Source organism: Balaenoptera ricei, chromosome 1 (genome assembly GCF_028023285.1).
Source record: "Balaenoptera ricei isolate mBalRic1 chromosome 1, mBalRic1.hap2, whole genome shotgun sequence".
Taxonomy (NCBI): domain Eukaryota; kingdom Metazoa; phylum Chordata; class Mammalia; order Artiodactyla; family Balaenopteridae; genus Balaenoptera; species Balaenoptera ricei.
Genome location: NC_082639.1, coordinates 112,122,349 through 112,149,302, shown reverse-complemented (window position 1 = coordinate 112,149,302; position 26,954 = coordinate 112,122,349). Strand labels below are relative to the sequence as shown.

Here is a 26,954-nt window from a genome sequence, read left to right as displayed (position 1 = left end):
CTTAAGTTCAATTGTGGGTTCCCTGGGACTGTTTCATCTTTGGTAAACTCCTCCATAGTGGCCAAAAGTGTGCTAATAGTGAATACTCAAAACTTGAGTTCACATTCTGAATTTGCATGTAACTATTTTTCCTTCCTATCCTAATCCAGTTGGCTAAATAGAGCCTCTGAACCTTCCTGCTCAGTTTTTCCTCTTTTCTTCAGGGGTTTATGTCTGCCTAATCAAGGTTCAACCCCAATCAGAGGAGCTACTCCAGGCCCTCAGCACGGCTGACACCTCAGTCTATGGTTGGGCCTCGCTTGTCAGTGAGCGTAGCAAGAATGGAATGCAAAGAATCCTCATTCCTTTCATCCCAGCCTTTTACATCGATCAATCAGAATTGGTTCTTAGCCACAAAAACGAAGTTGGGGAGATAAGAGTACTGGGAGTGGACAGAGTTCTTGAGAAACTAGAGGTATGTTAAGGACTGAAGCAAAACAGATCAGGGTTTTGAAAAAGATTTTTCATTCTCAGTCCAGGGTAAAGGAACAGTTACTGAATGACTTGATAAAATTCACCACAGGAAATTCTTAAACAAAATGAAGAAAATCTGTCCCCTTCACAATGCCAGGGGGGCCCCCAGAGTCCAAAATCTAGGTCAAGAGCCTTGTCAGTCTGGAAGATAACACAAATACTTTTATGTATATATATATTACACCAATGCTATCTTGAAACAATTTTAGAATGCTAGCTTAAAACTTTTTTTGAAGGCTATATTATTCACAGATCGTTTTCTTCCCTTATCCTTCAACACATCTAAGTGAGAAAAAGTGACTTGTCAGACAGCTAGCTAGAACTAGAAATCCAGATGTCTCACTGTATATGTTTAAGATTGGAATGTATTGACACAAAACTGACTTTTCTTTCAAACATGTTCCATTTCCTTTTCTCCAAGGTCTTCCCCAGCTCCCCAGTTCTAGTGGTCTCTGGCCATAGGCACTCTTCCCTCACACGTGGCCTGGCTATCTACCCCATAAAAGTAGTCAACTTCACTTCCCTCCAGCAGATGGCATCACCTGTTTTCATCAATATTTCCTGTGTGCTCACCAGTCAAAGTGAGGCTGTGCGAGTGAGAGCTATGAAAGGTAAGTCTGGTTCAGGTGAGCATTGGGGGTGCCTATTTTTAATCTAGAGGCAAAAAGACAGAATGCATTACGATTTAGTCAATGGGAAACATTCAGCCACTTGACCAACATTATTCAAACTAGCTGGGACATGGATCTTTATTCTCCAAGCCTACTCTATAAAATGTAACCTTCAGGAAGCTTTCTTACCACTAGCTAGATGTTATACTTAAATATATAAGTTATGTCAGTTTGTCAGCTGCATAAGTATACTTCTTACCCTGTTTTAAACCTCTTGATAAATGTTTCATTTACTTCAAAAGTATTTAGCAAACCTTTGTGCATCAATGGGCAAATGGTGGTAACCCTAGAACCAAGACTTAGCTTCCCCAAATCCTGATTCTACCATTACCCAGTTTAGAAATGATGTCAAGTTTGGGTGGGATGGGAACCGTTATGGAAAGAGGTGTTAGGAAAGCCAGAGAACCATCCTCCTTATACTTGTCACTCCCACTTGCCCATGCCTCAAGGGAAACAGTATTTGTCTTAATTACTGGGAGTGAATTAGGCTGAACCTTAGTACATCTAATGGGAGAAAGGTTTTTGCTTCTATAAGCACCCAATTTGTACGGGTCAATAAATATTCTAAGCATATTTATATGCATTTTGTTTTAATTCTTATGATTCTAAAGAGTTTTCTAAAACTTTATAAAGATGTTTTTCCCTTTAAAGAGTTGAGAAAATTGAGGTGTTCAGGGTCCCACCAACTAGAAAGTGTTCAACTCCAATCTGTGCTTTCTGTGAGAGCAGTTTTTAAATCTAGAGTTCATGGACCTCCACAAAGGTCCACAGATAGAACTCAAGGTGTCCATGCCTTGAATGGGGAAAAAAATTGCATCTTTATTTTCAATTAACCTCTAACTGAAAGTTAGCATTTCCATTGATTATGAATATAGGCAACAAATCACAGCAGTATTATATGTGACTTTGTCACCAAGGGAAACCATAGATGTTCTCATGTTCCAACTGTCACATCTCAAAATATTTCATTTCAAAATTACATCAAAATTACAGTAGTTATCAGACCTAAAGCTACAACTTTTTTGTTATTACTAGAGCACACATACCACTGTATCACAAATTAGGCCTTTGAACATTTTGCTAACTGTATATTACAAATTAGGTTTTTTCCCTATTTTCATCAACTCTTGATATTAATTGATTTCCTTTATTCCTACTACATTTTATCTTTTGCATTTAAAAACATTCTGAATTGGGATCCATTGACTTCATCAGACTGCTGAAGTTGCCCATGGCAAAAAAAAAAAAAAAAAAAAGTTAAGAACCCCTGCACTTCTTAGAGATAAGAGGGACAAGCAGTAGAACAGTACAATCACAGTAGGTGGGAGTCTTTAGATACAAATATCCAACCTTCAGCTCATTCATACAAGTGTGTGCCTACAGTTATGTGCCAAGCACGGTCCCTACTTGCAGAAATCAGATTTAAGACAGGGCCCAGGGACTTCCCTGGTGGTCCAGTGGCTAAGACTCCACGCTCCCAATGCAGGGGGCCCAGGTTCGATCCCTGGTCAGGGAACTAGATGCCACATGCTGCAACTAAGAGTTCACATGCCGAAACTAAAAAGATCTCGCATGCCACAACTAAAAAGATCCAGCGTGCCGCAACTAAGACCCGACACAGCCAAATAAATATTTAAAAAAGACAGGGCCCAACTAAGACAGGAATTAGTTCAATGCAGCCAGAACAAAGGGGTGCTATAAATTAATGTGCCTAAGTTTTATTGGGACTTCCAACAGTGGGACCTGATCAGGGATTAATATAGTCTTGTTTCTACTAATAAGCAACCTCAAATTAGTCTTCAAAGTGAAGCAGTTTGTAAACAGTATGAAGTTGTTACAATAGTGTGAAACAGAGTCTGGTGAGAGGTAAGACCAGTTAAGAGCCCAGAGGTAGAGGGACTACATAAGGGATGCAGAATAGGAACTAGGTCCAAGGGCCTGGTGACAGTTTACCTGGGAAGGCCAGTTAAATTCAGGCAGTTTTGTGGGGCAGGGAAGAGTTCATTTCTAGACACTGAAAAGTTTGAAATAACCAAAGGCAAGTGCCAAGCATGCTTCAAACACAGAAGTCTGAAGTTTTATTGAGGACAAGTTTATAAACATATCAGAATGTATCTGAATAAAAAAGGACAAGTAGCCCCTGGATTTAAGAGGTCATTGGTGATCCAACGAAATATTTCATTCAGGTTAGAGGGATTAAAAGTAGAAGCTGAATCACCATAGACTATCACAAACTTGGTGAAGGGAAGCAGTCACCTGGAGTTCAAGTGCACAGGAAAGGTAACAGGCATTTTAAAGTGGCAAAGAATTTAAATATTCTTTTGTAAGCGGAAAAGAAATGAGACTCAAGAATTGTAGCTTATTGTTAGAGAGGTAAAAAGCCTAAAAAAGGTAAGAGGAGCCAAGTTCAGTTCACCCCTTTTTCTCTGGTTAAGAAGCAAAAGAATTTCCTAGAGGGCTGGGTTTTGACTGTTTCAGCTAGATACTCTTAGGACCACACAAGTTTTTAAATGCAACATCTGTCCTGGATAACTATAACCTTCTTTTATTCTGCCAATGTGTAGATCAATGTGAAGATTCAGGTGTCCTCCAGAAGCTCATGGGTTCTTACCAGATTTTCTTTACCCTCTTTGCGGTGTTGGCATCAACAGCTTTCCTCTTTCTAGGTAAGGAGTCCTTATATTCAGCACCGTGGCCTTTTGACTTGGAAACTGCCTTCATTTTATTTCACAAACTAAATGAGGATGAAAATTAGCTGTTTATCACATCTAATTTGGGACATGCAATTGAACCTGATTTAGCCTCCCTACCCCTAGTCACCAGTGGACCAAAGATCCCACCCAATTTACTAGGAAGCAAGGAACTGCATGTGGCCAACAAATACCACTCAGAAGTGGAAATTACTACTAAACCTTAGATTATAGCTAGTTTTGCTCAAACACATAGCTAGACATGATGGAAGCAACACAACATGTACTATCATCTTACACATGCATTTCCCATCTTTCAACCAGAAGTTGGAATACCTCTAAAAATCACTGAATAAAAATTTCCTGGAAATTTAATTATTTAATTTGAAGCCTTTTTTTTATAGCAATACTTGCCCCTTAAGGCCTTCCTCCAGTGAAAACAGTTCTCTTTGGTGACATCTCCCTTATTCTTTTTCCAGCATACAATGCCTTCCTAAACAAGATGCAGACAGTTCCAGTTGTTTATGTACCAACTCTAGGTGCACCACAACCAGGTAAAGAATCACCATCTTTATTGCTGAAAAGCTCAGGTATCACCCTCATTCACTTTTATTCACCCTTCATCTATTTCCCTTCCTCCTTTACTTCTAGGTTCTTACACATCCACACGTTCTCCTCCTCCCTTCATAAGTCCACAACCCCCACCAGCGCAGCGTCGGCTACAACATTGGCTTTGGAATACAAGGCACTAACCTCTGCTTGGACAAGTCCCCTTAACTGCAGGGGGCTGGAGATTTCTAGCCCTAGACCAGGAGCCTAGCAGCAACCTCTACACTCATAAGCCTCCAAACAAGCCTTCTGAGAACTGTAAATAAAGGATCCTAAGCTGTTTTGTGTTAAAGTGGTGTGCTGGATTGCGTTTTAAAGATCAACTGTCAGTTCTTAATTCTAAGAAAACATAGAAGTGAAAGCAAATACCCCATTTATATATCATTCCAGTTTTTAATCAAGCTCTGCAGATTTACTCAATGAGCCTAGGTATAGGAATGTCCCAAATGGACTTTTTAAGTATTTGACCACTTACTTGCCCCAAATGACTCTACAGTCCACTCTTCTGATTGCCCCTGAATACGTGAGGTAGGAACTTCCTAGCAGTAAAACAAGACAATAAACAGGACGTATCCAAAATGTGTTTATTGGGATGGTTTCCCATTCATCTTGATTCCAGGGGCTTTTAGTGCTGCTTCCGTCTGAAGGAGCACCCTGCAAGAATAAGTTCCGAAGGTTAACTGACAGCAGCCTACTTACCCTGTCCCACCCCCACAAAACAAAATGATGCCTGATACCCACAGGAAACCTACATCTGTAGTTTTCTCAACTCTTTTAGCTCCTGCCTACTCACTTAAAGACAACATCACCTTCAGCTCATATGAAGCCCCTTTTATCACCCATCCACCCCAGCCTTAGACAGAAGCACTGAGATTAGTGCTTTCTAATTATGCTTTAGGAGAGAGAAAAAAAAAAAAAGACTATCAAACCCAACCCTCTTTGCAAGACAGCCTGATAATTTACATTATACATGACCTCTCTTAAGATTCAAACCCCGAAATCACAACATTAATTAAACCATTTACCTTCTGTAAGCCTTGCTTTTCCTCCTGTAGGCTGGCAGAGAACGGTAGAGCAGCCAACACACAAAACTACTGTTTGTGCATGGCTAAAGACGGTGGTGATTTTATAGCATCCTGTGAAAAAACATCGAGTTACCCTATTTTCCCCAAACCTTTCTTCACTTAAACATATGCTGTCATGTATTAACTGTACAACAAGCATGTTATGTAAATTCTTGAAATTTACTTTCCTATTCTAAATCGATTACTTGGCTCTAGGTATACATTAAAGCCAACTCAGAAGCAACCTGGACTATCTGCCCCCACCTATGAATATTTTGTTAATGCGTTACCACCATCATCCAAAAAAACTATCCAAGAGTTAAAATATAGACAATCCTCTATTTGGTGAGGAGGCACGCTCAGTAACTGGTCAACATATCCACCCCCTTGCCTCCAGGTACAAGTATATAAATGACCATAGCAGAAACCCAACATAACATTCCAGTGTTTTTCAACACAAAGAAATGTTACGCTCTGCACAAAAAGTTTTGAAGGGAGATCAATATAGATCACTGTTCCTGAAATGCAAAATTTTACCTATCTCAAACATTCAAATTTTAAGAAATCAGAACCGCTTCAAGGATACCTTTGTCCAATTCTTGGGGTCCAGTGCTTTCCCCACTACTGCAAGTAATCTCCTCACCTGGGCATTTCACATCCATGAAATAGGAATTGGGGCTCTGCACCAGGCGCTTCTTCTTGTGTTTCCTCTTCTCCTCTTCTGGAGAGGGATGAAGGAGATCCTTTGCGAGCTAAGAGAGGCAGAAATGCAGAGACTTAGAAACCAACGGCGAACACGGGATGATCGAAAACAGCCCCCACTGCCACACACCGGGGAGAGCTCGCCCCTCGCCGCCCCTGGTGTCTGCGCAGCTGGGCCGCCATCTTATCGCCTCTCCGCTCCCGTCTATGCAGGGGGCCCCACGGGCCTCTGCGAACTGCGGAAGGCAGGTGAGGGCCCTCTGCGATCCGAAATCAGCGTGAGGAGAGCGCGCGGACAGAAGAGCGAGATCTCCGCGGAAACCTGCACCGAGGAACTCACAGGCATGTTCTCGTGGGGAGGTCGTCACCGTCGGAAAGGAGCGAAAGCGGAAATCCTGCTCCTTAAATCCGCCGTCCCGCAGGAAGTGACGCCTGGGCCTTCTGCCGCCATGTTGGGAAGGTCCTTCTCTCACCGTGTGTGGGCGGCGGGGCGAGGAGGGGGCTGCCATTTTTGGAAGGTCTCTAAATAACAGGCCATAGATGAGTCGCCATGTTGAGAGAGTGAGCATGTTCTCTTAAGGTCAGCGTTTGATCTCTATTGAGGGGTAAATGGACAATTTTTAAATTTCGCGCTACACTTTAACAATGGGAACTGCTTAGGAAAACAGCGAGACTGAGCCATGTCTGGGACTTATTAAATTTCTTTACTATTTTTTTTTTTTTTAAAGGCAGGTGGATTAGGGTCTGGAGGATATTTATTTATTTATTTATTTTATTTTTGGCTGTGTTGGGTCTTCGGTTCGTGCGAGGGCTTTCTCTAGTTGCGGCAAGCGGGGGCCACTCTTCATCGCGGTGCGCGGGCCTTTCACTATCACAGCCCCTCCCGTTGCGGGGCACAGGCTCCAGACGCGCAGGCTCAGTAGTTGTGGCTCACGGGCCCAGCTGCTCCGTGGCATGTGGGATCTTCCCAGACCAGGGCTCGAACCCGCGTCCCCTGCATTAGCAGGCAGATTCTCAACCACTGCGCCACCAGGGAAGCCCATTTACTATTTTTCAATTGGTTTAGTTTGCCCATTTTTAACAATTCAGAAATGTAAATATGAAAAAAGAAAGTCCTCATATTTTCCGCACCTCCAGCCTATTCCTAGGGCTAACCATTGTTAGATTTTATTCTCTCCTTTCCATCTTTCCCTCTAATACTAATTACATCACTCACTTATGTAGTGCTTATTTGTGCATTGTTCTGACTGCTTTTCACAAGTTAATTAATCGTCACAACAACTCCATCAGGTTGATACTATTATTATCCACATTTTACAGATGGGGAAAGTGATGCCCAGAGACATTAAACAAATTGTCCAAAGTATGCTACTAAACTGCCTTCCAAAAAGGTTGTGCCAGTTTACATTCCCACATCCTTTCCCCCACATTTTCACCAGCGCTGCCTTTCCAAGATTTCTAATCTTGGCAGCATCGACACTCTAGACAGGGAATGAGAAGAAAAAATGAAGAACAAATCATGGTCTTCTACAGTAGTGATCAAAGGGTTAGAATGTCCATTTGTCATAAAGGAGGGGCGAAGATGACCCAAATGGCATCTGGGGACCTGTTTAATTCCAAAGGAATCTAATAGGGCGAGGGATGTGAGTTCTAGTCAAGGCTGTACTGGTAAACGTTTAACACCTGACTATATGGAGGGGAGCCCTGATTTGTTGTCTTTGCTAATTTCGATGGCGTAAATACTCCCACCGTGGCCAATTGCAGACTATCAATGTGATATCATTAAACACGGATTTGGAAAGAGATAAGCACAATCTGTTCTCATGAGCCAGTAAGGATTGGTTCCAGCACACTACTGATGGGTGAGAAAAACCTCTGAGGAAGTGACATTTAAGCTGAAATCTGAAAGACAAGGAATCAATCAAACAGCAGTTTGGGGAAATAGAATTCTAGGCTGAGGGAAGAGCTTGTGAATATAAAACCAGAGACCGAATGAGCCTGCCAAAATTGATGGGGGGGAAGGCATTGTTGCAGAAGCTCTGAGAGCTAGGGGGAGAGTACTATGGAGATGAGGCTCCAGTGAAAGCAGGTATACAGCAGCATAAGTACAATTTAGAGAGGTGAAAAAGAATAATATATTGCTGGTGATGAAGAGTCCAGATCCAGACAAAATAAAATGAAATGAAAAAGAATTGATGGATTTTTATCAGAACAATCCATGAACATTGAAGAATAATTTAAAAGACTGGAGAGAGATGGTTTGGCCAGCAAGAAGTAGAGGACACTCAAGGTTAGTAATACAGCTTGAAGACATAATGGGTGGTGAGATAAAGGACAAAAGGGGATTGAATAGTTGTGTTTGAGAAAGGACAAACATTGGCACACAAGGTGACGAGGAGGATAGGTGAAGTGACAAAAGATGCCTTCTCACAACCAGTACATTATCCTTACACAAGGACTATTCTACTGACCTGCTTTTAGAAAAGCAGATATTTTGAGTAACTTTTTCCAAAGGCAAAGATAAATTTGTTTCTTTATAGCTGTGTTCTCCATATTTCAGCTTCCTGGTTGCCAAGGCTACACATTCATAGTCTGTTCAGTGGGGTGTCAGTAGTACTGTCTCAGGGCTGTGTTAAAAGATCCAGATCTCATGAAAAGAACGAGACCAGACATTTGTAGTCCCAATCTCTGTCTTCCTGAGCTGGCTTGTCAGAGAATTCACACACAGGGTCCCAGAAGAAAGACTGTTCAAAATGAAGCTCCAGAATGTATCTAGGTGAAGTCTGTGTGTGTGCATGTGGGCGCGCGCCGGCGCGCGCCTTGGGATATGTGTGTGTGTGTGTGTGTGTGTGTGTGTGTGTGTGCGCGCGCGCGCTGATTCTATAGTGTAATTACTTTTAATTTTCACTCTGTTCCACCAGGGGGCAGACTGACTCAACGAATAGCCACCAACTCCAGGCATCCCGCTTTTTTCAAAAGGAACTGGGATTCTAAAACTAAGGGCTTGGAACACTACCACCAGAATTCTAGAACTGCCCCAGAAGGATTCTATTTTCCCTGAGTCGCCCCTCCAAAAATCAGTCCTCAATTTTGGCAACTCCTAGTGCTGTCCTGGCCTTCACCCTTATTCCCCCAAACTTCCCTTTCCCTTAATTCCTCTAAAATTCCTCTTCCCCTGGTCATTTTGATTAAACTTCTACTTCACATCACCCCAGCGTCGCTGGCTTCAGACTGGAAGAGTGAAGTCAAAAGAGGGGGGATGGGGGCTTCCCTGGTGGCGCAGTGGTTAAGAATCCACCTGCCAGTGAAGGGGACACGGGTTCGAACCCTGGTCCAGGAGATCCCACATGCTGCAGAGCAACTAAGCCCGTGTGCCACAACTACTGAGCCCGTGTGCCACAACTACGGAAGCCCGCGCGCCTAGAGCCTGTACCCTGCAACAAGTCACCGCAATGAGAAGCCCGCGCACTGCAACGAAGAGTAGCCCCCGCTCGCCGCAACTAGAGAAAGCCCACGCGCAGCAACAGACCCAACACAGGCAAAAATAAAATAAGTAAATAAATAAATTAATTTTTTTTCAAAAAGGGGACGAAAGTAAGCAAAAAGCTATGGGAAATGGCTAAGGAGACAGGCCAGTGTTGGCTGGGAAAGGAAAGCCCAGAGAGCCGAAGACCGGGCTGGCCTCCTTGGCCAGCAGACAGGGGTGGGCGGGCAGGGGGTGGGGCCCAGAGGAGTGCCGCCTCTCCTTTTTCCCGGAGCCTGGGCGGAGAGGGAGGAAAACTTCCTGGCCTAGGCTCCGGGGCCGCTCTGTTTGCCAGCCCTCCAATCCCGCCTACCAGTGCACGGCGCTTCCCCACCCCTCTCCCGGCACCCCCAGTGTCCGCCATGGCCAAAGCCTACGACCACCTCTTCAAGTTGCTGCTGATCGGGGACTCGGGGGTGGGCAAGACTTGTCTGATCATTCGCTTTGCAGAGGACAACTTCAACAACACTTACATCTCCACCATCGGTGAGCCCACTGGCCATACCCTAGATCCCCAACTCCCCCATGCCCTCATCCTCAGGCTCTTGGATTATTTGTGGCCCACTTTTAAGTCCCCTTAGAGTCAGGCTTCTGAACTCCAGTCCCTCAACCCCGTTTCAGACCCATCCCCCTTATAAGTCTCCGGATAGTACCCAAACCTCTAAGCTCTCTGAGACCTCCAGGTTACTCCTCAGTTGTGCCAGCCCCTTATTTTCTTGGTACCACCTGTTTCCCTTGTCTCCCCAAAACCACATGAACCCTTCTTTACTTCCCTCTCAGCTCCTTTTCCCCCACCCCCATCCACCTAGAACTCTTGATCCACTCTCCACATTTCCTGTATCCCCTCTCCCTGAACATCTGTCTCCCAATTCTGCTAGCTTCTTTCTGTCCCACTGAGTTTGCATACTCTCCCATTGCATTCCCACCTTACCATCTACTTAGCAGTCTCCAGTCTCCCTGCCCCTCAACTTAATAGGGGTTGGGGAAGATGGAACAGAGCGGCTGGGTGTGCTGGAGAGTGGCCCAAGGACTGGGATCAGGAGCATGCAGTCAGCCTGGTGAGGAAGGCAGAGTGAGGGGACTTTTGGGGTCTCTGAGTCAGCCTGGTGACTCAGCCTCCTCAGGCTTGGGGGAGGTGCACAAGTTTCCACTGAGAACGTTGTCTTCCCTCCTCCCCTCTCATCATTCTTTCTTTTTTTTTAAAATTTATTTATTTTATTTATATATTTTTGGCTGTGTTGGGTCTTCGTTGCTGCGCACGGCCTTTCTCTAGTTGCGGTGAGCGGGGGCTACTCTTCCTTGAGGTGCGCAGGCTTCTCACTGCAGTGGCTTCTGCTGTTGCAGAGCACGGGCTCTAGGTGCATGGACTTCAGTAGTTGTGGCACACGGGCTCAGTAGTTGTGGCACACGGGCTCAGTAGTTGTGGCACGTTGGCTCTAGAGCGCAGGCTCAGTAGTTGCAGCACACAGGCTTTGTTGCTCCGCGGCATGTGGGATCTTCCTGGACCAGGGCTCGAACCCGTGTCCCCTGAATTGGCAGGCGGATTCTTAACCACTGCTCCACCAGGGAAGCCCCCCTCTCATCATTCTTAATCTCCTCTGGCCTGGGAAATAAGACAAGGAGAGTTAGAAAGAGGAGAGAAAAATGCCCCTCTCTCCTAATTCAGTCTTGGGGGAATCTTGTTTAGCCTCAAATTTTCTTGTTTCCAAGCCTGGCCTACTAGTTAATTCACATAGACTGTCATCAGCTACCTTTTTCCTTGCTCTTTACCCTGTAGGGCCAGGAGGGTAGGTGGGAGAACCGAGAGTAGAGGGTTCTAAGAAAACAGAAGGAAAAAGGAATCTGAAAGTAATATTTTGGGGGAGACAGATTGAATTGAGAGAGTTGTCAGCTGGCATGGCTAAGTGGACCCAATAAGTGCCTTAGAGGCCTTAAGCCTCCGTGCAGAATTTTCATCACCTTCTCCCCTACAAAATCCATAAAATCTAAGTAAAAACAATATGCTTGCTATACAAGTACAGCTTTGAGAAAATCCCCCTAGTTTTACACTTCCTACAAGATTGCTTCCCGAGTGCCTGCCCTGCAGAATTTCTGGCACTGCCACTGCTCCATTCCTGTCCCTCTCACCACACACTTTTACATACATGTGTATACATGTCTCAATTTCAGTGTACACTCTCCACCTCTAGGAATTGATTTCAAGATCCGCACTGTGGATATAGAGGGGAAAAAGATCAAACTGCAAGTCTGGTGAGTGAATCCCTCAGACCTCCTAAGACAGACTTCCTCATTTACCTCCTATAGGTGTTTCTCTTCTTTTTAGCTTCATTTCTCTCCCTTTCCCAATGCTCCTTCCAGTACATTTTCTAATCCATTTCTGTCACCTCATTCAGATGTCCTTTCATCTCTCTTCCTGCTTACTCAACTATTTTCAGCTTTTTTGTAATTGTCTTGCCTCTCCCGGACCTGGAGCACCCTCTGAACTTGGCAACTGTCTAGCTAGATCAATTGTCTGTTGAACTATAATGTGGAAACAGGCTCTAAACAATTAAATAGCAAATAGCAGAATTAAGACTTGACTCTCAGTCTAGTGGAGAGGCCATAAAGCCAAGTGTAGAGGTTTGACCTGACCTGACTTCAGGTTTGACCTGAAGCTGGAGACCCTAAGGGTGTCAAGTGGTAAAAGGCTTAATGGAGGCATTATGATACAACAGATAAGAGGAGAATGTGGTTCAATCCTGGTTCTGGTACAGAATGACCTTCATCAGTTATTTGGCCTCTCTAAATCTGTTTCCTCATTTGTAAAATAGAGACAATAAAACATGTCTCACAAGGACAGAGTGAAGATTACATAAAATGGCACAAATAAAATGATATATACACAATGCTTGGCACAGAGTAAACAATGAATAAAACAGAAAGACCTGTTTCTTAGGCCTTTACCATCACTCAGTATCAGCTCAACTGTCTTTTATCCCTTTCTTCCTTTACTGTTTCCTGATTCTGTTCCTTTCAGTTGCAAAAGCTAAATTCTTAGGGGGTGGGGGTGGGATTCTCTCTTTGGAGACCTCTTCCCTGTATCCCACCCCATGAAATATTCCACCTCTTCAGGGACACAGCTGGCCAAGAGCGATTCAAGACGATAACTACTGCCTATTACCGTGGAGCCATGGTAAGAAGTGTGGTTCTGGACAAGGGATGAGGCATGAGGCACTAGAATGTATGAATATAGAGGGACAGGAGTTGGGGCAGAGAAAAATGGGGAGGGGCACAGTATGGGTTGCAGAGGGCCCCATGTGGCCTAGTGATTAGACTTGTGGATAGAATTGGCAGGGTCACCTAGAGGGCAGTGGGAAGCCTAAACAGGGGAATATGGTACAAGGCTCCATTATGAACTCTGCCATTCCCCAGGGCATTATCCTAGTATATGACATCACAGATGAGAAATCCTTCGAGAATATTCAGAACTGGATGAAGAGCATCAAAGAGGTGAGGACCCTCCCGGAGAGACAGGGGAATTGGGTAGAACCTGGAGGATGAAGGAGACTGTGAAAATGAGCAGGACCCAACTTTTACTCTTACCTTTTGTCCCAGAATGCCTCGGCTGGGGTAGAGCGCCTCTTACTGGGGAACAAGTGTGATATGGAGGCCAAGAGGAAGGTCCAGAAGGAGCAGGCCGATAAGGTAAGAGCAGGCTGGGCAATGTTCTAGAACTGGGCCAGGAGGGCCAAGATGAGGCCGGATTGCAGAGGACCTGGCTGCTGCCCTTCATCCAACTCTCTTCGTACCACTTCACTCCATGCAGTTGGCTCGGGAGCATGGAATCCGATTTTTCGAGACAAGTGCTAAATCCAGCATGAATGTAGATGAGGTGAGACACACCCCATCCTTCATCCCTCAAAGAGATGAAGTATTGGAAGATAGACTTATCCTCCCCTCCAACCTGTTCTGACCAATCTCTACTTTCCCCATTAGGCTTTCAGTTCCCTGGCCCGGGACATCTTGCTCAAGTCAGGAGGCCGGAGATCAGTGAGTTGGTTCTGCTGGGCTAAGTACAACTGTGCGTGTGTGTGTGTGCGTGTGCGTGTGTGTGTGTGTGCACGCGCGCGTTGGGAGTAAAAACTGACGAGAGCAGTGCTAAGACTGCCCATGAGGGTGACCCCAGACCCGCTAGCCATTCTCACCCTGACCCCTGTACCCTTCTCCCTCTAGGGAAACAGCAACAAGCCCCCCAGCACTGACCTGAAAACTTGTGACAAGAAGAACACCAACAAGTGCTCCCTGGGCTGAGGACTCCCCTTCTGCCCCTCCGCCCTAAGCCTGGAGGCTGAACCTGAGGGAGGCAGGGCTGAGGGGCTGGGCAGGGGAGAAGTAGCACGTGGGGCTTGGAGGGATAGAGATGGGTAGATGGTGGAAGAATGGGGAGAATGCGGGGAAGAAAAAAGGAAGGAGCGAGGAGGAAAGAGGAAAAGAAGGAGGTAGACTAGAGAGGGAAGGAGAGGCAAGAAGAAGGGAAAGAACTGAGAAAGTGAAAGAAGGTGAAAAGGAGGTAGGAAGAGAGGGAGGAGGAAAGGAAGGATAGATGGCCCTAAGCCTCAGACCTTCTGTGGGTTTCCAGGGCAAATATAAATGTAGATAAATAATTGATTTATTCTGTTACTGGAGCAGGCTTTAGGGTCCTGTGAGAGGCTGGCTCAGCACCACCCTCTGAAGGTTTGGTCCTATCCTGTCACTCTGCATGGTCTTTCTCAGTATTAAAGGCCACCATTTGCACAAATGTCCCTGCTTTGGGTAACTTTCATCATTGTCGGAATTGCTCTCTACTCATAAACCTAATTCTTGTCTCTCTGAGGTGGTTGGTCTGCTTGAATCTGGCTGAGTTCCTGTGATGTCTAATCCTACAACTCTCCCTTCCCCAGCTGTTTAATTGATGAGGGAAACAAGGAGCAGAGTTTCTTTGAAACTGAAGGTCTGGACATCCTCTTTCCAGCATGGGATTTAGAGGATCCTTGTGTGCAGAGTCTTGTCCAGGAGATTCTAAAAGAGCAGGACTCTTTCTTTGGCCTCCCCAGAGGAGTGACAGCCCTAGCCTCAGGGAAATAGCAGAACCAGTATTTTTTATCCAGTGATTTCTGCTAGCATCTTTGATTCTGCCAGGAATCCCTTTAAGTAACTAGTAAGCATTATTATCTGCTTTTATAGGTGAGGAAAATGAGACACAGAAGAGGTTCATTTAGTCATAAATATTTATTGAGCGTCTACTATGTGCCAAGCACAATGGTCAAGTTAACATAACCTCTGGGTGGTACTTACTAGAAAAGGGACTAGTAAAATTTAACAAAAACTGCCCCTAACTACTGAATAACAAAGAAGCAAAACTATTGGCATGCAAAAGAACCACGAAAAACAAACTTAGACTTGGGACTTCCCTGGTGGTACAGTGGTTAAGACTCTGCCTCCCAATGCAGGGGGCACAGGTTTGATCCTGGTCAGGGAACTAACATCCTGCATGCTGCATGGTGTGGCCAAAAAAACCCCCAAAACCTTAGGCTTGAGTTCCCTTAAGTATACGTAGACCCCTTTCACTCTTACACAGTACTTTTAAACAGCAAAATTATCTCACAGACTTGACCTTTTATCAGGATAATGAAAATGTCAGGTTTGGTTTAGACAAAGTACCATTAGAAGTTTTATTCATGGATATGATGTTCAAGGCATTTAAGAAATCCCCAAGCCTGCAGTGTGGAAGTGGATGGCACAACCCTGGAGCTGTCAGCAAAGCCTTTTTGTGTGCTGCTGTTTCTGTTGGTAAAAGACAACGCTCAGAAAAAGTCTGACAGTGCCAGGAAAAGGACTCAGAAAATAATTTGATAAATGTGGAGAATAATTTGATAAATGTATTACGTATCCAAGCTTCGATGGGGTGATGATCCTTATCTGTGGCTTATGTGTGAGCTCTGTAGTCAACTGCTCAGCTAGTTTAATTTGCTCAAGAGATGAGGAAAGACTTGCATTTTGTGAATCCCAGGAAGAAGACTGACCGACATCTTTGTCATACCCCAGAGCAGATATTTTAAAATCCAGTTGCAGCATGGAGACCCTATTCAGTTGCTTGGTACGGTTATTGGAAGTGAGATCTTACAAAATCTTCCAGCTTGTCATGAGGCACAGTGGGATTGGGTAAGGAGTAACAGAATACTGTATTTCAGCCAAAACTTTTATTATGGCTAAAAAATACTGGGAAAAAAACCAATATCCTACTTTCTATAACATACAACTATTGACATATACAGACAAATCATAACTTAAAGGAACAAATAGTTACAAGCAAAATTAAAGCTCAGCCCTCACCAGGTGGTTGTTGTTTTTTCAACTCCCGCCCAGTGATCTTTCCAGTCTGTTAGTTATTGCTCTTGAGCAGCCAGATTTCAGTCTGCTGGGAAGAGAGAATTTATGGGATGTAGCACCAGATATACTGTTGATCTCCAAAAGTGCGCTAGCTCTTAGGGCTGTGGGGGAGGGGAGTAGCTGTGATCTTTAGGCTAAAAAGACTTCCTGAGGGAGGAGAGTGTGGAGCAGAGTTAACAAGAAGAAAGCATGGGGATAAGTGCTTTGATCTTAAGAGGTGGGATACAGATTATTAATAGTGCCTAGATTTATATGAAGTTTATTTTAAATACCTCCTATCTATCTACTGAGCAACTATGAAAACTAAACTCATAGTCCAGTTGTCTGAGAGGCTGCAGACATACATATATGTAAAACTAGGAGGAAATTTTTGGCAGAATTAGGGTAGTGACTAATACATTACCAGAGAGTAAAGCATGAACCCAGAATGTGGGTCAAGTCACTGCAGTTCTGGATATATGTCAAGGTTTGGCTCCATGGGGAGGGAAAGCAGGCACAAATCTGTGGCCTGGGAGTTGAAAGTCTAGGCTTAGGTCGCAGCTCTCCTACTAGTTGTGTGCCCTTGGACAAGTGACACACTCTGAGCTTATTCATAAAATAGGCGTAATATCAACTCTGATTCCTCAGGATTACTGAAAAGGATCAAAATGAGTTAAACGTTGAATTCAAAAAGTACAATAGAAATGTGAGGCAATATAATTAGAAGAGAATAAAGGATTTTCATACACATTTCATTTGCATCTTGCAAAAAAAAAAAAAAACCTAGAAAATGCACATTAGCATTTCCGTTTTCCACAGAATACTGACAGCCAGATGCCGTCCTAAAGTCATGTAGCTAATAAGCACCTGAACCTATGAACCTAGACTCAACGCTTCTTGGGATTTCAAATCTCACGCTCTTCTAATTGCATTAGGTAGGAGCAAGGAAGAGCTGAGAACATTTAAGGTTATTCAAAGGACCGGTTCTGGGGAGTAACTTAGCAATTAACATGCGAGAAGGTGACGTCTGAGTAGAGCTGAGTGGGAGCCCGGAGACAGGGGAATCCTTCATTCACAGAAAGTCTCTGGTATTCCTGCCCCTGGAGGGAGGAGGAAGTGCAGTTTCGCCTCCATCCCTGGACCGCCAACACAGGTTCTCCCCTTGACCCTCGTTCGAGGCGGGAAGGGGGAGGGGTATCAGAAAGTCTGATGCTTAATGGTGAGTCCTCGGATTTTAAAGAGGGAGGAAAGTCCTGAGAGGGCGACGTATCGTTCTTTTTTATGTCTCGCTGTACACGTAGCCCAGAGGGGCAAAAAGGCGACAGCCCACGCAGCATCGAGAACGACCACAAGCCTGACAGCCGCCATCTTCTCGGTTCCGGCAGAAGACTACCAGGACCATAATGCAACGGTGCGCCGAGCCAATGGGTCGCATCTCGCTGCACAAATGCAGGGAGATCCAATTCCCAGGGAGCAGCGGGCGGAAGACTACGAGGCCCATCAGGCAAGCCAAGGGCCTCTTCTTCCGATGACTGGCCTAGCTCTGGCAAACCTGCCCGTGTCCAGGATCCTCCGCGCGCAAGATGGAGGCGCCGGGAGCGGAAGCGGAGCTAAGGAGGTGCTAGGCTCTACGCCCCCTCGGCCTTCCGTGAGGACCGTACCTGTCCGAAGAAGGAAGCTCACGGTCCTACCCAGCAAATGCGTATTGCCTTTTCTCGCCGTGACCATGGGGGCGTACTGAAAGAGCCTTTGATCTGATAGGCAACCCCAGCCTTTCGCAGCCCTGACTTGGAACCTCCCCGAGGACTGCAGTGTAAGCGCGGTCTTTGCGTTCCGACCGAGGCACGAGGCCAGTCAGGCAGGTTCCTCTGTCCCGACAGGTGGGACACTGAGCACTCCATGCCAGCGGGCGCAGGGAGGCGTGGCCTCCCCCAGGGCCGCCACCTCTGCTGGTTGCTCTGCGCTTTCACTTTAAGGCTCTGGTAAGGAGGGGCTGAGGGCAGGGAAAAGGAGGGGACGGGAGGATCGGGTCGTCCCCGCCCCCTGTGTCCCTGGACCGTGGAGATGGGGGGGGGCGGGTTCCCTGTTTTCCGGCTTCTGACTTTTGCCCATTTCCCCCCCCCTCACCCGCTTCAGCCAAGCAGAAGCTCCCGTGCGGGAGGAGAAGCTGTCAGGTGGGTGATGGTCTGGGAACCCGACGCCCCTATAGTTTTTTTGTTTTGTTTTGACCTCCTCCCATATACCTAGAGATCAGGTGGAAAAGGGCGGCACCACGTGGAGCGAGGGCATTCAGCTGTGCTGGGAAGTTCATGGGCAGAACTTAGGGGAGAAATATTTTGTGAACGAGGTCTGGGGCTTGCATTTCTCTCCCTGTCTAGTGAGCACCTCAAATTTGCCGTGCTGGCTGGTGGAAGAGTTTGTGCTGGCGGAAGAGTGTGCTCCATGTTCTAATTTCCAGGCTGTGAGTATCTGTTTTCTCTCCCCTTCTTCTCACATCGAATCAGACAGGGACTGTCTGACTATCTAAGTATGCCTTTGCATTGTCTTTTCGTCTTTTTCCTTGCAGTCTCAGTGTGAGTCCAAATCTGAACTGGTCTTCCCCCTGAAAATGTGCCCTTTTCTTTCCAAGTTAATGGCAACGTTCAGCTAATAACCGTGTTCTGTTCATTTTTAATCTAGTAGGTTCTGGAACCTGCCCTTGCCTCTCGTAGACTATTGCCCCTGAAGTGTTCTTAGTAACACGTACTTCTCATCCTGTAACCACCACCTCATCACCCCCATGAGAACTCTTCATTAGTTCTCTGTTGCCTACCAGCTCCGAGCCATAGCACTTGGACACCTGCCCATTCTGAATGGCAGCCTTCCTGTTTCTCCGGCTGCCCCTTCCTAACAAGTGCTTTGGTCCTTTCCTCCTGGCAGAAAACCACCCCCGAGTGTGGCTCCACCGGGTATGTGGAGAAAATCACATGCAGCTCATCTAAGAGGAGCGAGTTCAAAAGGCAAGTGCTGTTTCTCTTCTTGAATCCTCCTAGATCACCTCCTTTGCTGCTATGACTTTAGGTAGATAGTCCTGCCTCTTCCTCTTTGTATGGAGGTAGCATGGCATATTGGAAAGGGGAGGGGATTTGGAGGCAAATTACTTGAACCCAAGTCCCAGCTCTACTCCTCAGCACTAGATTATTGGCCATATTTTCTCATCAGTAAAACTGGTTGATACCAGCTCTGCTTATCTCACCAGAAAATAAATTAAATATTTGAATGGGATTAATGTACTGTAAACACTTTATTTTTATTTTTGGCCGCACCACGCGGCATGCTGGATCTTAGTTCCCCGACCAGGGATCAAACCTGTGCTCCCTGTAGTGGAAGCGCGGAGTCTTAACCGCTGGACCATCAGGGAAGTCCCTGTACTGTCAACACTTGAGAAGGCTGATGCTGGTTTCCTCTTTTCTCCTCAGATATATCTTGGTGAGGATGAAATAGGAGGGAGATTAGAGGGAGACGCAGTCTTGCCTTCCCTGGGGATAACTGTTTCTTCTTGCCCTCAGCTGCCGCTCAGCTCTGATGGAACAACACTTATTCTGGAAATTCGAAGGGACTGTCATAGGTGTGGCCTTGGTCTTTGCTTGCCTTGTCATTGTTCGTCAGCGACAACTGGACAGAAAGGCGCTGGAAAAGGTCCGGAAGCAAATTGAGTCCATATAGCTACCTCCTCCCCTTTCATCTGGGTCTTAGAGACCCTGCCTCAGACAGAAAGTGGGATGAACTGACTCGTGCCGCTGGTTCTCTGGAACCTTGCGGTGGCACCCCCTTTCTCCCATCTTCCTCGTCTAAATCATTAATGAGCAGAATAAAAAGAGTAAAATCGTTTCCTTCCCTAGTGTACTTTGGTTTGGGGCAGGAAGTCATGGGGGTAGAGAGGGAAAGGGGGTGGCAACTTTAGGCCCCAGTTTACCAGGTACCTATCTTCCTCCCTCTTCTACTATTAGTTAAAACTGTCAGGATACAATTTTAGCAAAAAAAAAATTTATTTCTCAGCCAAAATGTCATTTTCCCCTCAACTCTATCCCCAAAGAAGAAATAAAATCACAGATACATGACAAAAGTATTTGAGGTGCCTCCTGACATAGGCAGACTGAGCCATGGGGTACAGACATCTAGGGCATCCTGATGTGATTCAGACCCCTGAAGCCAAAGAGCCCTGAGTGGGAACCCCAGGAGGAAGCAGAACCACAGCGGAGCCCTGGATTCCTTATTGTGTTTGAGAAGTGGGCCAGGAAGTGTTACAGCTCACATCTCATCTGCATGCAACACAGTTCTGATGTGCCTGCTGGGGCCTGCCCTCCCTCCTGTCTTCTCAAGCAGTGTCCTTGTTGAGCCATTTACACCTTTGGCCCCAGGTGGCCCCTCCAATCTGGACTCTCCCGCTGGATTCTCCAGATTTTCTGTCATGTCCTTGTGAGTCAGGATGTTTCTGGAAATCACTGTGGGGTGAAGGAAAAAGGGCAGTAGAATAGTGCTCCCTTGGTTGGGGATCCTAGACAGAACAGGACCTCCCTCCCACTTCTTGACTACTCTGGAAAACAGAGTCCTTTCCTGCCCTTGCCTCTCACCTCCATGAGGCTGGTAATCCTCAGGCCCAGCTTCTGGTAAGCCCTGAAAGGGGCTGAAACTGGGCAGGATGATGAGAGCCAAGGAGAAAAGAAGGATCTGGGAAGAAGCAAGAGGACATTTGGGCTGTGGGGACAATAAGGGAAGGGAGCAGAGGGCAGAGTGACTAGGGGGCAGTTGGGGTCATCAGGGATGGGAAGATAGGTCTGGCTACGGAGTGGGGGCATCAGCATGGCAACCTGGCAGAAGATGGAGGAGGTGGCAGGGGAGATGGGAAAGAGATTAATGGTACCAGAACACAAGTGCTAGTCTGGGCAGCTTTGTTGGAGGTTTGAACAATAAGCATCTGCAGCTGGCGGAGCTGAGTCACCAGGGAGCTGGGAAACGAGGAATGAAGAGTTAGATCTCCTGGGAACCAGGGCCCAAGAATGGTATCCCTGTGTGCTGCACCCTTACCCCAACACACACACTATGTTTTCACTCACATGTTGTGCCTCTCCAGCTCCTGGACTTTTTTCTGTAGTTCCTGGTTCTGTGCAGAACAGGCAGCTACCCTAGGAAGGGTGGAAAGGTAGGATAAGGCTCTGTTAACACATGAGTCCCTGACCTTGCCTGCCTTGGTGAGGAAGGGGGCCCAGTCGTGAATCCAGAAATGTGAGTCCAAACATACCTGCTCTCTAGTCCATCGATGTACTCTTTCTTCCGCCGCCGACTGTCCTGAGCTGACTGCTTGTTACGGATTTTCCTCCTGACCTTCTTGAGGACCCTCTCCTCTGCCTGGGGGCCCAGGGTGTGTCAGTCCTGGGCCCTTAACCTCCCCCAACTCCTCAACTCTTCCCCTGCTATCCTGGCTCCTCAGAGGCCATGGTAGGGCCGCTGGGTTACGATACCCTTTGGGGAAGCATGTTACCTTGGTGAGGGGCAGGTGAGAGGGTAGGGACACCCCTTCCTGTCCCAGCAGACGCTTCTCCTCTTCTGTCAGGAACAAGGTTTGACAGGGCAGCTGGTGGGGGACGAGAGAAGATGAGAATGGAGAGAGGGTCATCCCATTTTCAGTACTCATGCTGTTCCCCTTACATGCCTCCTGGAGAGTGTTTCCTATTTGCACTGAGGAATAACAAACCGTAAAATGAGATGAGGGGCAGGGACCTTAATGCAGACAGACTGTTGATTAAACCACAGGGACTTCCTGAGGCTGACAAGGGAGAAAGGTGGTTTTGTCATATTTTTGCCCACAGACTTAAGACCTTGGTAATCACAGCAAGTTAGGAAGGGCCTATTCTGGTCCACATTTCCGCAGACCTTGGGGGTATTGGAAGAGGATGTGGAGTAACTCACTAAGGTAGGGTTTGCTTGATCTTACAGCAGGCAAATGATTCATTGTTGCCATTAACTTCAGCTTGGCAGAGTGTTACCATTACCTGCCAACCACAAGGAGATCCCTGGGGCGATGGCCCATCCTCCCCTAGGGGCTGAGCCCTACCTTTCAGACTGAAGTTCTGTCCCCTCTCAAAGAATTCCCCAAAGGCAACCAGACTGAACAACTTCTCATAACAAAGTATGTGGGGAACATAGGTGTCTGGTTAATGTGAGCCCATCAAGTGAGTAACTTGCTTTTCTAACTAATACTTCTTTTTGAAAGATTTATGCTTCACTTTGTGACTCAAGAGGAATTTGCTTTTGCCTGTTGATGGTCTTTGGCTTTTAGCTAAACCACTTCTATCTCTGCCTTATTCTGATGTTCCCTTCTTGCCTCTGTGACTATTTGGTGAATCGTTAGAGGGGTGTCCCTCCCAATCCACCTAATCAAAATCTCTAAAAATGAGGTCTAGAGGTATTTATGTATGTATGTATGTATGTATGTATGTATGTATGTATTTTTGGCCGCGCTGTGCGGCTTGCAGGACCTTAGTTCCTGACCAGGGATGGAACCTGTGCCCGCTGCAGTGGAAGCGCAGAGTCCTAACCACTGGACTGCCAGGGAATTCCCCTAGAGGGTTTTATTTTAAAAACAAAACCAAAAACAAAAGAAAACAAAACCGGGACTTCCCTGGTGGCCCAGTACAAACTCCCCAGTGTTTCTGATGCACACTCAAATTTAGATGCCTCGGACTTTTTAAGATTCCTCAGCCCAAGATTCTAAGATGCTTGGCTTGGCTTCTGGTCTCAGCTTCAACCACAGATTTGCAGGGAGGCTAGAACCTATTCCCTGCCTTTTGCACACAAGGAGTTCTTTTCAGGATAAAGGGAGGAACAGTGACCTGGGCAAGACCCCCTCCTCATCCCTGCTGCAGGAACCAGCCCAGCTAGCCTTGGGAAGGTGTGTGATGTGTTAACCCCCTACACTGTAACCATGGGCAGTGGGTGCCTGGTGAACCATTGTTCCAGTAAAAAATGTAGTTGCAGTTGCTTCTACATTCTGTGCCCAGTAACCAGTTGGATTCCCAGGTGGCCTGTCACATTTCCACATCCTGACCCAAAGCCGAGACGATGGCCCTAGCTGAGCAGACAATGCTCATGGGTCCGGGCTTTCTCCTAAGCCCTATCCCTGGATTCCCTCAGCCCACCCTCTCCTTAACTGAGGCATCACCCCCTTACCCCCAAGGGATTCTGTCTCTCTTGTCTTTTCCTGCTCTTAAAGTTGCCCACATCTCCCTGGCATTCAGGCCTGATGCCACAAAAATTAGGGCAAAGACAGTGTTCAGCATCAGTTTTCCCCTCCCTCATCCCCTTCTCCCCAGTTCTGTGTATCAGGGAGTACTGAACCCAGCTGACCCCCAGGACTCACCAGGGCTGCGGGAGGCACTGAGTTTACAGTGCCTGCTCTGGGCAGGATGTGGGCATGAGCATCGGGAGGCGGCTCACTGACCACACAGGCATCAGGCACCATAAATGGTGGGCTCCACTGATCTGAGGGAAACATAGGTGGCTGGGAGAAAGGAGATGGATGGCCGCAGGCCCTGGGTAGTGGCACAGGTTGGGGAAACTCCCTTAACCCCAGGGTTAGGGCTGGACCTGAAGGGCCATTGTCCGCTTCCCACAAAGAACACTGACCTATTTGGATGGAGATGAGCCCTACAGCTGGCCCAGCTTCCCCCTGCATCCTCTCCAGGGTCCCTGCCTCATAGACAACCTCATAGAGGGCAGGGGAACTGGGTGGCTTGGGGGCAGGGGGACTGTCTGGATGGCGAGGATCCTCAGAGATTCCACTGTCACTGCCAGGAGATGCTTCTGAGCAGTACACTTCATTGGGATCAATGAAAAGTTTCAGGAAATCTTCAGGCTCACTCTCTTGAAGACCCTACAGTAGAAGAGGGTGTATATGTGTATAAGGAAGAATTCTGGAAGTCCTATCTAACGTCAAAACTAGATCCTTCATGCTTCAGTTTCAGTCCCTTCTGTCCTTGGACATGAGGATAGTTACAGCTCATGTCTATTTTAGGGGCTCTGTCTTCAGACCTCTCGCTAAGTGGAAGCTGAAGCCTCTTGGACTTCTTATCACAGAGTTGTCTCAACCCACACCCACTCCCGTTCATCACACTCACAAAGCCATGGCCCCCACTGGACTCCCAGCCTTGCAGCCCCTGTTCCTGTAGCCTAGTTACTGGGACCTCTGAAGGTGGACCATGGAGTCCCAGCTCCAGGAAGGATCCTGTTGAGAAGACGTCTTCTGGAGGCTCCAGCCACATTTCCAGCAGGTCAGGGGTTCTGAAATCCATGCTTCTGCGGGGAGGCATGGGGGGGAGGGGGGCAGTTGCAGAAGGAGAATGATGGCTCTCCCCCTCCCCCACCCCCCACAGTTTCTGGGCTCCTCTCCCTCTTCCATTATCCCCCTTCCTCACCTGTGCAGCCCCCTCACCTGTCACCCGGAGATCTCGCCTTCGGCCTTATCCCTCTGGTTCAGACCAACAGGCACCCCCCTGGGTATTACCTGTTCCGAAGAGCCCAGACCTGCCAAGCCAGCCTAGCCCGTTGATGGCCCTAAACACTACACCTTTTCTTTCCTCCAGGATCTCGCATCCTGGACCTGCCTAGCCAAACCCCGCCCCCAGCCTTACACTACGTAAGTGGGTTGCACCTAGCCAGGAGCCACGATAGGGGCGCAGCAGCTGGAGCAGGGGGTTAAGAGGAGGAGCGTGCACAAACCGGTCTTAAAACAGCAGCCTGCCCTTTCTGCCTCAGTTTCTCCTAGCGATAGCAAATCTTCCTGAGGGTTTGCTGGCTCCTCAGGGAAGGATAGAGATGGCTGTGACTGGAGCACAGGACGCTTGAGTGCCTGTCCTCTGGACGTCAGTTTTACAGGCGGGAGACCACGGCGGGGTTGAAAACAAAGGAGGGAAGAGTCCATAGGATTGCCGAAGACTGACAGAGGCATCCCCTCCCCCACCCCGTGGCGCTCTTCCCACACTTGAGTCTGATTGGACGCTAAAGACATCCAGAGGTTTTGAGGGGTAGTGCATTGAGCCAATGGGATTACCGTCTCGAGGCAGGCTCCGCCGTAACTGGTCGGAATGGGCTGTCAGAGAAGGAGTGGGGCCAATGCGGCCGGAGCACTTATTTGTCTGGCGGGGATTTGGGTCTGAGGGAGGGTAAGAGCCAGAAGACTTACTGTAGGGAAGGGGTGGGGTGTGGGGGGTGTGGGGCGCCGGGGGAACTTCCGGAATGTGGGCTGAGGCTTGGTTTGGTTTCACTTGCCACGTGACTCCGAAGTGTTAGGGAGTAAATAATAACCTGTTGACCCAAGTTATGTGACAGCGCTTTGACTCAGCGGGCGGAAAGTCGCGCAATCGCAGGTTGTCCAAATCCGTAATCCATGCATTATGCTACTGATAAAGAACAGCAGTTATATACGCACACTCACAGGACTCTCTGTTAACTAACGGAGGGACAAGGGCCTAGAAAACTGCAAGAGGTTAAAAAATCATTCGGATTTGGTTTGGGAATGACTTATTTTTTGCGTATGATTACCAACGACAATACGCAATATGTGTCCTGCATTTGTATAGTTTACAAAATGTTTTTTATAAGCATTGTTCTTCATTTAACACACAACAGCGCTGAGGTAGACAGGGCAGGTAATGTTTTACTAACTTTACCAATGAGAAGACAGATACGTGACTAGAATGTAGTAATACCGAAACTCAGGACATTTTGCCTTGGTCCAGAGACTGATGACCCAGGAATTCACTTTAAATAAAATAATGGATAGAGGATAATACTGATATAGGTATGATTTTCATCTGCCTGCCTCCCCAGCATTACTTCAGATAAAGGATAGCTGAGTGAATAAAGCACAAAAATTTGGGTTGTGGATCCAGAGTTCAAACTGGTATTCTTCCCGAGAAAATTTAAATGGGCTGAGGGTAAAGACAAGAACAGGATCTAATATTTATTGAGTAACTGATACATGGTCAGGTATTCTCATGTTACTCATATAATTCTCATAACAACTCACAGCTGGCAGAGAGAAGTTCAGTAACTTTCTCAAGATTACTCTTGTTGACTGAAAAACATTGCACAACCTAAAAGTTGAGAATTTTGTTTTATTTGGCAGTCTTTCTGAGGACTTCAAGCCTGGGAGGCAGCCTCTCAGATAGCTCTGAGGGACTGCTCCAAAGAGGTAAGGGAGGAACCAGGATATACAGGAGTTTTTGCAACAAAGACCAGGTATTAGGAACATCAAAGGATTATTATTAATTAAAGAAAACCAGATATCTCAAGTTAATGAATTTAGCACTCTATGTATGGGAAAATGTAAGAGCCTGGGCTCACTGAAATTATTCCTTTGATTTGCACCTTAGCTCTCTAGGGCCAATTTCCTGTTCTATCCCATCCCAAGTCCCTCAGGGCACACCTTTGGGGGTGGCTGCAGTGGCTGAGGGCTTGGCAGCAGGGCAGCCCATTCCTATCCATCCTGAGTTCTCTCTGGGCTTACGAGGCGCCTGTAGTGGCTTGATGGCTGCAACATCCTTTGTTTACTCATATGGCAGGCAACATTTTTCAATCACACTTTGTAAGTAGCTGAACCAAGATTTGGATGCCTGAGCCCATATTCTTTGCACTATACGAAGCTACCTTGCTGGGGCTTTCTCAAATTTTCCCACTCTGGCTTTCCTGCTCATCTCCCCGCATCTTGCTCAAGTAGTGAGGAGACAAAGCAGGCTTCCTAGATTCATGCAGAGCT

At 46.8% G+C, this 26,954-nt stretch overlaps 5 protein-coding genes and 1 long non-coding RNA gene across 11 annotated transcripts in view; 4 read left to right on the top strand and 2 right to left on the bottom strand.

Moving 5' to 3' along the window:
• Positions 1-4,775, top strand: part of NUP210L (nucleoporin 210 like) — a 75,061-nt gene extending 70,286 nt beyond the window's left edge. The window contains exons 34-38 of the mRNA XM_059932473.1: positions 204-454; positions 935-1,124; positions 3,749-3,850; positions 4,354-4,428; positions 4,526-4,775. Coding sequence (XP_059788456.1) covers positions 204-454; positions 935-1,124; positions 3,749-3,850; positions 4,354-4,428; positions 4,526-4,626 — 719 coding nt within the window. The 3' untranslated portion in view covers positions 4,627-4,775. The remainder of the gene's footprint in view (positions 1-203; positions 455-934; positions 1,125-3,748; positions 3,851-4,353; positions 4,429-4,525) is intronic.
• A 275-nt stretch (positions 4,776-5,050) lies between these two features.
• On the bottom strand, positions 5,051-6,682 carry RPS27 (ribosomal protein S27). 2 transcript variants are annotated; one of them, XM_059932453.1, is made up of 4 exons: positions 6,590-6,682; positions 6,134-6,299; positions 5,509-5,619; positions 5,051-5,137 (listed from the first exon to the last, which is right to left on the bottom strand). In XM_059932453.1, the coding sequence occupies exons 1-4, from the start codon at positions 6,593-6,595 to the stop codon at positions 5,109-5,111; spliced, it is 312 nt and encodes a 103-aa protein (XP_059788436.1). In that variant the 5' UTR covers positions 6,596-6,682; the 3' UTR covers positions 5,051-5,108. The 2 variants fall into 2 exon arrangements, with proteins under 2 accessions (XP_059788436.1, XP_059788442.1); XM_059932459.1 differs by having other exon boundaries at positions 6,191-6,299; positions 6,590-6,681.
• Positions 6,683-6,787: 105 nt separating this feature from the next.
• On the top strand, positions 6,788-9,815 carry LOC132371136 (uncharacterized). Of its 2 annotated transcripts, none has more exons than XR_009504763.1 (2): positions 6,788-6,829; positions 9,171-9,815. It is a non-coding gene; the product is annotated as an uncharacterized LOC132371136 (long non-coding RNA). The 2 variants fall into 2 exon arrangements; XR_009504764.1 differs by having other exon boundaries at positions 6,789-6,854.
• Positions 9,816-10,043: 228 nt separating this feature from the next.
• RAB13 (RAB13, member RAS oncogene family) lies at positions 10,044-14,549 on the top strand. The gene is made up of 8 exons (XM_059932424.1): positions 10,044-10,258; positions 11,962-12,022; positions 12,884-12,944; positions 13,184-13,261; positions 13,367-13,456; positions 13,578-13,643; positions 13,748-13,801; positions 13,985-14,549. Exons 1-8 carry the CDS (start codon positions 10,135-10,137, stop codon positions 14,060-14,062), a joined length of 612 nt encoding a protein of 203 aa, XP_059788407.1. The 5' UTR covers positions 10,044-10,134; the 3' UTR covers positions 14,063-14,549.
• Positions 14,550-17,622: 3,073 nt separating this feature from the next.
• Positions 17,623-20,029, top strand: JTB (jumping translocation breakpoint). Its single transcript, XM_059932438.1, has 5 exons — positions 17,623-18,141; positions 18,296-18,333; positions 18,538-18,620; positions 19,079-19,158; positions 19,708-20,029. Exons 1-5 carry the CDS (start codon positions 18,059-18,061, stop codon positions 19,862-19,864), a joined length of 441 nt encoding a protein of 146 aa, XP_059788421.1. The 5' UTR covers positions 17,623-18,058; the 3' UTR covers positions 19,865-20,029.
• A 168-nt stretch (positions 20,030-20,197) lies between these two features.
• CREB3L4 (cAMP responsive element binding protein 3 like 4) lies at positions 20,198-25,148 on the bottom strand. Of its 4 annotated transcripts, none has more exons than XM_059932312.1 (10): positions 24,917-25,148; positions 24,316-24,493; positions 23,825-24,071; positions 23,559-23,680; positions 21,681-21,773; positions 21,441-21,547; positions 21,256-21,324; positions 21,063-21,147; positions 20,773-20,869; positions 20,198-20,643 (listed from the first exon to the last, which is right to left on the bottom strand). In XM_059932312.1, exons 2-10 carry the CDS (start codon positions 24,487-24,489, stop codon positions 20,450-20,452), a joined length of 1,188 nt encoding a protein of 395 aa, XP_059788295.1. In that variant the 5' UTR covers positions 24,490-24,493; positions 24,917-25,148; the 3' UTR covers positions 20,198-20,449. The 4 variants fall into 4 exon arrangements, with proteins under 4 accessions (XP_059788295.1, XP_059788305.1, XP_059788275.1 ...); XM_059932322.1 differs by having other exon boundaries at positions 24,382-24,493; XM_059932292.1 differs by having other exon boundaries at positions 23,559-24,071.
• Positions 25,149-26,954: the final 1,806 nt, after the last annotated feature.

Excerpts from the sequence above, each read along its gene's own strand:
- RPS27 (XM_059932453.1), bottom strand. Across the intron at positions 5,620-6,133 it reads ACCCCAAGAATTGGACAAAG|GATGCTATAAAATCACCACC; the intron begins GTATCCTTGAAG and ends GTTTTTTCACAG. Across the intron at positions 5,138-5,508 it reads AAAAGCAAGGCTTACAGAAG|GGTGCTCCTTCAGACGGAAG; the intron begins GTAAATGGTTTA and ends TTATTCTTGCAG.
- RAB13 (XM_059932424.1), top strand. The coding sequence starts at position 10,135 with ATGGCCAAAGCCTACGACCACCTCTTCAAGTTGCTGCTGATCGGGGAC. Across the intron at positions 12,945-13,183 it reads CCTATTACCGTGGAGCCATG|GGCATTATCCTAGTATATGA; the intron begins GTAAGAAGTGTG and ends GCCATTCCCCAG. Across the intron at positions 13,802-13,984 it reads AGTCAGGAGGCCGGAGATCA|GGAAACAGCAACAAGCCCCC; the intron begins GTGAGTTGGTTC and ends TTCTCCCTCTAG.
- JTB (XM_059932438.1), top strand. The coding sequence starts at position 18,059 with ATGCCAGCGGGCGCAGGGAGGCGTGGCCTCCCCCAGGGCCGCCACCTC. Across the intron at positions 18,334-18,537 it reads GCGGGAGGAGAAGCTGTCAG|TGAGCACCTCAAATTTGCCG; the intron begins GTGGGTGATGGT and ends CTCCCTGTCTAG. Across the intron at positions 19,159-19,707 it reads AAGAGGAGCGAGTTCAAAAG|CTGCCGCTCAGCTCTGATGG; the intron begins GCAAGTGCTGTT and ends TCTTGCCCTCAG.
- CREB3L4 (XM_059932292.1), bottom strand. The coding sequence starts at position 24,489 with ATGGATTTCAGAACCCCTGACCTGCTGGAAATGTGGCTGGAGCCTCCA. Across the intron at positions 24,072-24,315 it reads CCAGTGGGGGCCATGGCTTT|GGTCTTCAAGAGAGTGAGCC; the intron begins GTGAGTGTGATG and ends CTTCTACTGTAG. Across the intron at positions 20,870-21,062 it reads AGACTAGCACTTGTGTTCTG|ATCCTTCTTTTCTCCTTGGC; the intron begins GTACCATTAATC and ends GCTTCTTCCCAG.